The sequence below is a fragment of the Peromyscus maniculatus genome, chromosome 22 (assembly GCF_049852395.1).
Source record: "Peromyscus maniculatus bairdii isolate BWxNUB_F1_BW_parent chromosome 22, HU_Pman_BW_mat_3.1, whole genome shotgun sequence".
In the NCBI taxonomy this organism is placed as follows: domain Eukaryota; kingdom Metazoa; phylum Chordata; class Mammalia; order Rodentia; family Cricetidae; genus Peromyscus; species Peromyscus maniculatus.
Window position 1 is genome coordinate 38,683,923 of NC_134873.1, and position 9,943 is coordinate 38,693,865.

The 9,943-nt window shown below is 41.4% G+C and overlaps 1 protein-coding gene across 1 annotated transcript; it reads left to right on the plus strand.

Moving 5' to 3' along the window:
* Nucleotides 1-222: 222 nt before the first annotated feature.
* Fam110c (family with sequence similarity 110 member C) lies at nucleotides 223-7,081 on the plus strand. The gene is made up of 2 exons (XM_006998616.4): nucleotides 223-1,408; nucleotides 4,691-7,081. Exon 1 carries the CDS (start codon nucleotides 406-408, stop codon nucleotides 1,390-1,392), a length of 987 nt encoding a protein of 328 aa, XP_006998678.1. The 5' UTR covers nucleotides 223-405; the 3' UTR covers nucleotides 1,393-1,408; nucleotides 4,691-7,081.
* Nucleotides 7,082-9,943: the final 2,862 nt, after the last annotated feature.

Genomic DNA, 9,943 nt, shown 5'->3' on the forward strand with positions numbered 1-9,943 from the left:
GTTTGGGAGTAGTGGCTGGAGGTAAGGAGGTGGGGTATTCCTGGAGCTAGGGAAGATGGGGAATAGTCCGTAGGAGACAAAAGAGAGAGGACATCTGACAGGAGGCTAGGGGTAGGGTGGCGGCCCGGGAAACAGAACGACAAGGGGGCGGGGACACCTTGCTGCGGGCCACCAGGCGGGGACACCAGGTGTAGGAGGCACCGTGTCCTGCATGGGAGGAGCGAGCTGGCGCCGGAGTGATTCACCTTTCCCGGCCCTTCTGGCTCGCCCCAACTCCGGATCTGGGCGGAGGGGCCCTGGGGCGTGTTTCCCCACCCCTTGCGGACTTCGGAACTGACTCGGACTGACTGGCGCCGGAAAAGGAGTGAGCTCTACTGGACGACAGTGGGTTTGGGTCCTGAAAGAATGCGGGCCCTGCCGGCTGTGGACGCGCTTGCCAGAATGCGACCACCTCTCCGGGACCCCAGGGCGGCAGAGGACACTCACACCGCGAAGCCCGCGTGCAAGAGCGCGGTGGAGAGACTAGCGGCTGACCGTGCCAAGTTTGTTCGTAGCACGCCAAGATCCAGCCGGGGTCCTGTTTCAGAGTGCAGGGTCCCTGAGGCCCCAGAGGTGCAGCACCACAACCCAATCCCTTCGGCTCTTGCCCCAGCTCCTGTAACCCGCAGGGCTCTCTCTCGAAAGCCTCTGAGACCCGATTCGTTGGTCATCTACCGACAAAAATGCGAATTCGTCCGAGGGCCAGGCGCAGACTCTTCCAGAGCGGGGCTGGTGAAGAAATTTTTCCAGGGGTCTATCAAGGACAAAATGCCAGTGACCCCTGAGACGACCAGAGAGTCAGGTGAGGACAAGACGAAGGAAACAGAGGCCACTTGGACCAAGTTCGGCCAGACGGCAGCCACTAGCCCAGTTTCTATGTTACCAACTCCGGCCCCTGTAGTGGCCATGAAGTACCCAGACGTGCCTTTGGAGGTGGCGTCTAAGGTTCCAGTCGCACCCTCCGGCATGGAGCTACGGGTGTCGCGTCGCAGAGGATTGCAGCGCTCTCAGTCAGATCTCAGCTCCCGCTACTCGATAGCCAGGGCTGAGTCCGACTCTGACACCTTCTTCCTGTATTGCGGCCTGGAACCTGAAGTGGTGGAGGCCCTTGGGAGGGAGAACTTCTCTGCTGGATCCGACTGTGTTACACTCAAAGTGCGTAGCGTAAGCATGGCTACTTCTGATAGTAGCTTCTCCAGGCGTAGCGAGGACGGATTGCAAGAAGAGGAGCTCATTGAACAGGTGCCTAGCACCACCTCTGTGATAGAAAGGAACGCCCGTATCATAAAGTGGCTGTTCACCTGCAAGAAGGCCAAAGAAACCCCTAGTCAGAGATTGCAGGGACCTGCCTGACTGACATCTGATCCAGGTTAGTGCCAGGAAGCTGGAGGGTGGGGTGTGTGCTTATATGTGTTGGCTAACCTGGGTGCTGGCCAATCACAGCTCATGGTTAGAATACAGCGCCTACAGTATGAATATACCCAGTTGCCCTCCTTGTGTTGAATTTGAGTACTTGGAAAGGTCATTAAGTTAACGCTCTCCCTGCAGTGTAAATGGTAGAAATCTGAAGTACTAAATACGTCCAGCCAGCAGTTTCATCTCCTGTTAATTCCTGTTGTGAAAGTAACTTCTGAGCCTTAGGCAATTACGTACCCGGACAAAACTTCTGGTGGGCCTTTCTGACGTCCTCAGTGCATTCTCAGCACCCGGTAAGTCCTGATATCTCACTTCCAGCAGAAAGGAAGGCTCTAGAGGATCCCCACCCCACCCCAGGCTTTGAGATCTTGAGAACTTGGTACTCCTTTACCAAGAAAATGTGTGTGTGTGTGTGTGTGTGTGTGTGTGTGTGTGTGTGTGTGTGTGTGCCACTGATGATAATACGGAAGTGTAAGCACCTTCTGGTCCAGGAAGTAACCACATACTTCTCTGGCCTCAGCTTGTACTAAGGCAATAAGGCTGCACACCTTCCCTCCTTCTGATTTGTCTAATGTATCTTGGGAGTAGGAAGGAGAAGACACCTTTATAGGAGTGTTTTTGAGAACAAGGCATTTAAACATTTTAACAGCTTTTTTTTTTTTTTAAATTCTGCTTTGAGAGCAAGTTACTGTGAAAATGTTTTAAAAATTACATTTTCTGGCACTGAGATAAATACTAACTGAAGACACCTTATTAGAAAGTAGAATCTCATGGGGCAGACACTTAGATGCTTATATTCAGCCAACTTGTGTTTATGAACAAGCTGTTGAGAAGTCTTTATACAGATATAAAAATAGTAAGAAGTGAATTAATTTTTCTTGATTTCAGAAGGCTCAAACTTAAGTTCTTTCTTATAATTTATTGAAGATTTGTATATTACATCAGTACAAGTCCCCAAGGAATGTATACAAGCAATAACAAGAAGAATGACAGAAAAATTACATCAATTTGTATTTTCACAAAATTGCCTTTGAATCTGAGATATGTGAATGATGGCAAGGGTCTACCATGGTGTAGCTGTGAGTGCTGGGGCAGAAAGGAGGGTAGTAGAAGAGTGGGTGTAGAGAGAAGGCACTAGCAAAGGTCCATCTCACATGCACATATGTTAGGGCTGACTTGCTTTGTCTATAAAAGGAAAGGAGACAGAGAAAGGTTGTTCAGCTTCTGTGTTTTATTTTCTGTATAGTCAATAATCTGTATATTTTTGTTCTGAGAGTGAAACACAAGAGAAGAAAAAAATGCCTATTAGAATGAGGAGTAAGAAAACATAAATTGCCATGAGATAAATATTGGTGAGGTAACAAGATGGCATACAGATAAGCTAAAGAGGATATTCACTCAGATTTCCTCAAGGCTTCTGGATGGTTTTAGCAGTCACCACATGAAATTTACCTCATAAACTTACTCCCCTTGACCCACAAAGCAGCCTGTGCTGTACAGCACTGCAGAGATATCTGGAACATTGGAAAGATGAAGTGACATTCTTGGGCTTTCTCAGCTCACTGAGTTGGTATTTGTTTGGGATCAGAACTCCATTCACTTACACAAGTCTAGGTGGCTAGCACCAAAGCTTGCAGCAAAGTATGCACATGTGGTTCTAGCTTTTCTTCCCGATTACCTTTGTGTTGAAATAGGATTTTATGAAAATTACAGAATATTTGAGATGAACAAAGGTGGGATTTATAAATGAAAGACTATAAAGGCCGTTTACATTGGTGGTTCACAATCTGTGGGTTGTAGACCCCTTTGGAGTGCTAACAACCCTCGCATAGGTGTCACCTAAGATCATTGTAAAACACAGATATTTACATTACTATCCATAGCAGTAGAAAAATTACAGTTATGCAGCTGGAGAGATGGCTCAGAGGTTAAGAGCACTGGCTCCTCCTCCAGAGGTCCCAAGTTCAATTCCCAGCAACCACATGGTGGCTCACAACCATCTACAATGAGATCTGGTGCCCTCTTCTGGCCTGCATGCATACATGCAGGCAGAACACTTTACATAATAAATAAATAAATCTTATAAAAAAGAAAGAAAAATTATGAAGTAGCAAGGAAAAAATTATGAAAAGTTATGAAGTAGCAAGGAAAATAATTTTATGGTTGAGGGTCACTACACATGAGGAGCATGTATTAAAGGGCCAAAGCATTAGGAAGGTTGACAACCACTTATATTAATGAATGTTTTGTTCACTTAATAGGCAGGGACATAATTTATAATAAAATATCCTACTCAGAATTAAAGTACAGGTTTATAAGTTTCTTACCCTGTGGAATAAAATTGAAAATAGCATAACTGCATACAGTTCATAGAATTTTCACACCACCCCCTAAGGACATGTGAGTAGATGGATGGTCATACATGGACAATTTTAATAGTGTTTTCCAGAGTATAAATCATGAGAATTGGCCTTCTATTTTTATGGTTTTAAATATCATCCTGTCAGGTTTTTCTGACTTCTTAAAAATAAAATATACACATTGTTAGTTTTTATATTAGCATAATAGAGATAACTTGTCCTTTGGGATAGTTAGAGATAAACATGGCTTGATTTTTGGACAAAAAAAATCAAATATTCACAGCCACCTTCACATTTCCCCTTTGTAAAGAAAAGGTACCTGTGAAGCCCTAAATTGTGTTACATATTTGGAAGACAGGTACTCTGTTTACTTTTGGTCTACACTGGGAGCTCTACAGCTGTCTCCAGGAACAGAGTATAAGCAAACAAGTGACCCAAAGGCACTGAGGTCATCCTTTTCTGCTTCCTGGTCAGCACCTGGTCCTATTGGAGATACTAGTATTTGAAAAGGATGGAATCTCTGCCTCAAGTGTTCCACTGGACAGCCTACCTTATTTTCAGTTTTGTTGTCCAGCCCTAGGCCAGTATTCCTAGGTGGAATATTTGTCAGTATTCTACCCCATGAGTTGTTGAAGGAAAAGAAAAATTTCAAAATTCCAGGAAAAGGCTTGTAGAGAGAGAGATTTTTCTATCAAAGAAGCCACATAAAAGTTCTCTTTAATATACCTAAAGGTTTTTTTCAAAATTTAAAACACAAATAGATGTTTTTAAAATAATAGAACTATTATAAAACCAAAGAAGGAGAGGCCATATTCTGTTGTAAATTTTATAGCAGACAAGATGTTACTCATGGCTTATTTCTGTTTTCTCCACAGGAAGCAAACTTTTCCAGTGATGAAGGCACCCTTAAATTGAAGAGACTCATGAGGCATGATGTACCCCAACAATACATAAGTGCTGCTCTCTAGGAATAAAGTACTCTGTTGACAAGCTTGTGTATTAGCCATGATGAAGTGCTGTGGTGAAGATGGAAGGGAGATGTTAGTAGCTATGAGAGGCATTCTCCTTATAAGAGTATATCTCAAAAGGCAGCTGAAGAAATGACAGCTGTTGGAAAATATCTTCAGGACATTTTTTTTTGCCTGACTTACTGACAGTTTCTGCAATGTATTGTGATAATATGTAAATAGATGCTTTTAAAGAAAAGAAGAAAGTATGAAATCAAGCATGGATGCAATAGTATGCTCTTTGCAACTAACTTATGCCACTTAACGTTCTGAGCACAAAGAGGTATTCTGCTTAAGTGCTATGGCTGAGACAATCACCCAACACACACACACACCGGTGTCCAAGCTTTACTATAACTAAACTGTAGTTATTCCCATACTATACAACTGATAGTCTTTTGTGATGATTTGAGAGGACATTTAAAATCACTTGAGGGCTTCATGTTCATTTTGTTAATGTCACTTTCTTCTAGGTCATAAGTATGTGGGAACACCCATTGGGAGATTCATGGGAATAGAGATCCTGCTTTAAAAAGAAAAGTACTTTTTTTTACTTCATCAGTGACTTGAGATTTGGCCAATATTCATGGAGTCCTTCTGTTAGTTCTTTAACAATGTTCCCAATAGAATGTGCTCCATAACACCCTCATTCTTACCTTCTAATTGGGATAGAAACTGGTTTACCCATAAGGAGCACTTCCCTGGCCTGAGGTCTGGTTCCGCTTCACTTACCATGGAATTAGGTTTAGCATCAATTCATTGCTTGCAGAGGACATGTTTGGAAGCAAAGGCTGATTCTGGGGTTTGAGAGGTGCTAGGTTCTGAGTATGGGTAACAAGTTACTGGGCCCCTGGTTGTGAACTTGTCTGTAACATTCACAATAAAAGGATTTTAGATTCAGTATCTTCTGAGAGAATTATGTGTGAACAACAACCCAAAAAAATTGTCAGCCAATCCTTTGAAAGTTTACTATATTTTTTCAAAACGTATTCTTTAATCTTAAAATATAAGATCTGAAAAAAGAGTATGGAAGAAATTTCCAAATGGTAATATTTTATGTCATTCCATTTTGAAATGTCCTTGCTTTTAGTTAAAAATATATTATGTGTAACTGTAATTTTACTTTGAGTAGTTTTTTAGTTACAAAAATATTTCCTTTTATATTTTCTAGTCCTCAAGTGGGTTTCTTTTCTTTCATTTTGTATAATTTTCTCTTTTGTTATCTTTTCATACATATTGTTTATTTGAATGTTTATCTTTTGTTTGCAAGTGGAGCTCTGTGAGACTTATTTCAAATATGTCACAGATGACATGTTTGAGGTTTTGCCTCTCAAGAGAGCTTGGGAAGTGTGCCCTGTGCTACCCCACCAGTGCTTCTGTTATGCATGTCACTGTACCACACTTAATTTTAAAAGGTGTCATGATGACAGCAATTTGTAAAAGATCTTTCAGTATGTGCAATTCATTATTTTCAGGTGTCCCCATTATATATATGTGAATGTCTTGAGAAAAATTTTGGGGATGGAGAGATGACTCAGCAGTTAAGAAGGCATGGGATTTATACTTTTTTCACCTGTGTATTAAGTAAGTTACTGCTGCAAAGAATAGCATATAAATAATGCAATTAAATATGTTGGCAAGAAGAAAGATAGTAATGATAATCATCCAACAGTGGCCTTTTGAACTGCTATATGTGAATACAGTAGCAGTATCCAGATTAAATGTGCTAGGGATTTTCTTCATTCTTTATGCAAATGTTTATATCCACATCTCTCTGGCAGTAGAAGGAAAGTTGACTTCGTGGTCTCTGCTTGTTCCAATAGTTCACAGTCTAACGCAATGCTACAGCTGGTACTGCCTTGACCTTGACTTATGACTTCCAACAGGTGAGGCAATCCTGAAGTAAGATTGTGGTACTGTGATCTTCCTCTCCTCATCAAAGGAAAGTCTTTCAAGAGTTGGCCAATGGAGATGCATAGTGTTTGAAGCTTCAGCTCTCCTATATATGTATATATTTACTATATGGTTGCAGTAAAACTATTTTAGAGTATCTAGCTCTTTGGTTTTCTTTAAATATATTATGAATTATTTAAAAATATTTCTTTTCGTGTTTTAGTACTAGCATCTATCACTGAAAAAATGAACATCAAAATAAAATGAATACACTATTTGTACCTTATCATTAGCTCACTCAAGGGGAGGTTACTGTGAATTTCTTAGGTTGGTTCCCTATCTGTCCGACACAGCTGGGTATGTTTGAACCTGAAGGTGAGGAAGTGTGGTCTTTCTTGGTGCACTGACCAAGCCAGGCTGGTTTCACTTTCAGTCTTGCTATGACTTATGCCTACACTGAACAGTATCCAGGGGATCCAATGCCTTCTTCTGGCCTTCACACATTCATTCACACATGTGATGCACATAAGCTCACTCAACTAACACACATACACACAATTTAAAAAAAATTCTTAAATGAAAATAGAATTGTTTTTCCTTATCAATTAGGAATCTGAACTACAAGATCAGAATTGCCTGGATCCTGGCTTCAGTAGACCTGGTGCTCAATTTGAACTTAAGACTTTTGCCAGAGAAGGAAACTGAAGATTTTTAAATTTCAGATACCCACTCTCCACTTTTGTGGTATGAAAACAACAGTGCTATTTATTAAAAGTTACTTTCCTAGGCTGTCATTGATGACAATGACAGAATTCACTCACCTGTGTATACTGAGGATTCTAGTACTAAAGCTGATATTCACCCAGCTCCCTAACCCATCACACACACACCCCAATTTCAGTGTGAAACACGATAACAAAGAAAGAGAGACGATAGACAGATCAATGTATTGACATAGATAAATTATAGAAATGAAGGCAGAGAACATGTAAAGAAAGAAACAAAGTAAGGTAAGGAAAGAATAGTGTATCTAGATATCTGATTTATGAATTTATAGCCTTGTTTCATTCATGGTTTCTATTTAATATAGTATGCCTGAACCAATGGATCTTAAAGTCCAAATCATATAAAGAGAATCAAAAGGTAAGAGAAGCATACCTTTTAAAATGGCAGATAAATCTGTACACTAAATTATCTGTTTTGTAACTTTGAAGTTTACACTGAAGAAAAAGTACTCACAAATGATGCCCAAGACAACCTACATCTAGTTGTTTGTTTGTCAGGAACTATATGCTTCCTCTGTATTTATTTATTAAGAGTACACCTTTCCAACTTAGGCAAATAATAAGGGGGTCAGTGTCACAAACTGTAGAGTGTTTCTCCCAGTATAATTTTAAGGCTACTCCTCCGACACACTCCAGTACAAGCAATAGGCTTACCCATCCTGTGGTCAGTGAGGACAGTATGTCAGGACTTGGAGATGTGTTTTCAACCTACTTAGCAAGTCAGGATTGCAGTGTCAACATTAGGTACCCTAAGTGCTCCTGTGTGGGCCTGCTTACAGGTATTCATGAAGTACCAAAACAAAATATCAGGTAGGCATCTGGAGAAGTGAGCAGAGACCCACCCATGCAGAATAAAGACAGTCATGAGTAAAATCAAAATTCAGCCCTCACATCACCCAGGTGAAGCATGGACCTCAAGCTCACAAAACTTCTTAGTGCACACTATGTCCTAAGAGGTGAGCCCTCCCATTTCTTGTTCTGCTTGGGAGTCCTAGCACATGTAGGGAAATTTTAGTACAGCCACCAGCTGCACTGTTTAAAGAGATCTCCCAGTTTAGGTTCCAAGTCCTAAGAAAGCCCTAAGTCAAGGGGAAGAGAAAGCTGCACACTCTAGGAGGGACCCTTGACTGACGCTGCTCCATGACAAGCTCTTGATTTCACTCCACTTCCCACTTTCTGAGGAAACTAGTGTCAGAACCACAAGTACTGGTCTGTCATTTTCACTCTTGCTCTACATTCAGCTTGCACTATTAGGGGTCATGTCAGAATCAAGCAACTATAGATGTTTCTTGACTGAAGGAACTGGCTGAATCCAGTTTCCTTTGTTTGGAGGCACATGGCTGAGAGGAGGTTGAGAAGAAACTCCTTAGGAGTGGGAGGTTTCCAGGGGGAAGTATGCAGATACTGTGCTTGCTGTTTACACAACTCTAGTGATGTCTGAAGGTCCCATTGCTCTAGATATGAGGGAGCTTCTTAGATTAAAGAATTGTCAAGTAAGAATTTGAGCCCAAATCTGCCTGACTCAGATACTCTTCACTGGGCTAGTTTATGAAAAGAATTTAACGTCTACCAGGTTTTTTGTTGTTGTTGTTGTTTTTTGTTTTGTTTTGTTTTGTTTTGTTTTCCATCTAAAGGTCACAGTCTGACTCAGCCCACCCAAAACCTAGACTTGAGCTGAGTTTTGCCATCATATGCTGCACTTGAGTTTCTGGAAGGACCTGTATTTTGTTAGCTGAAACTGGAGCCATGGTGATGCTGGTGCTGCCCCACACCTCATACAGGGGAACAATTCAAAGCAGCAGATTTCCATATAGCAGGGAAGGACTCCTGTTTGAGATGATATTGATAATTTTATGTAAGATGATACGTGCTTTCAAAAGAGTAACAAAAAATTGGAGTGAAAACAAGCAAAGTCTACCAGGAGATTTGAACAGAGGTTATCAGTGCCCTACGGGAGCAAACTGCTTAGTCAGATGTCGGCTTGATTTTTGTCAGCACAAAGTCTACTGGTGAGCAGAATGCAAAGTGTAGTGCTTCACATTTTACATGAACCACAAGGTGGATAAGAAGGCAGGAGCTTCGAGGACACCTCAGAGATGTCTGGCAGAACCATAATTGCCTCATTGGTAGGTGACCATTGACTTTTATATAAATGGGAAAGATCAAAGCAATAAAAATACCTGGACCTCCCTTAAATTCACTTCTAAGTACTGGAAAGTTTTACACAGTCTCAGGATTGTAACTTTTTTTTCTTCAATAAAAAAAATGTCGCCGGGCGGTGGTGGCGCACGCCTTTAATCCCAGCACTTGGGAGGCAGAGGCAGGCGGATCTCTGTGAGTTCGAGGCCAGCCTGGGCTACCAAGTGAGTTCCAGGAAAGGCGCAAAGCTACATAGAGAAACCCTGTCTCGAAAAACCAAAAAAAAAAAAAAAAAAAAAAAAAA

Bases quoted from the DNA above. Each gene is read 5' to 3' on its own strand.
- Fam110c (XM_006998616.4), top strand. From the start codon at position 406: ATGCGGGCCCTGCCGGCTGTGGACGCGCTTGCCAGAATGCGACCACCT.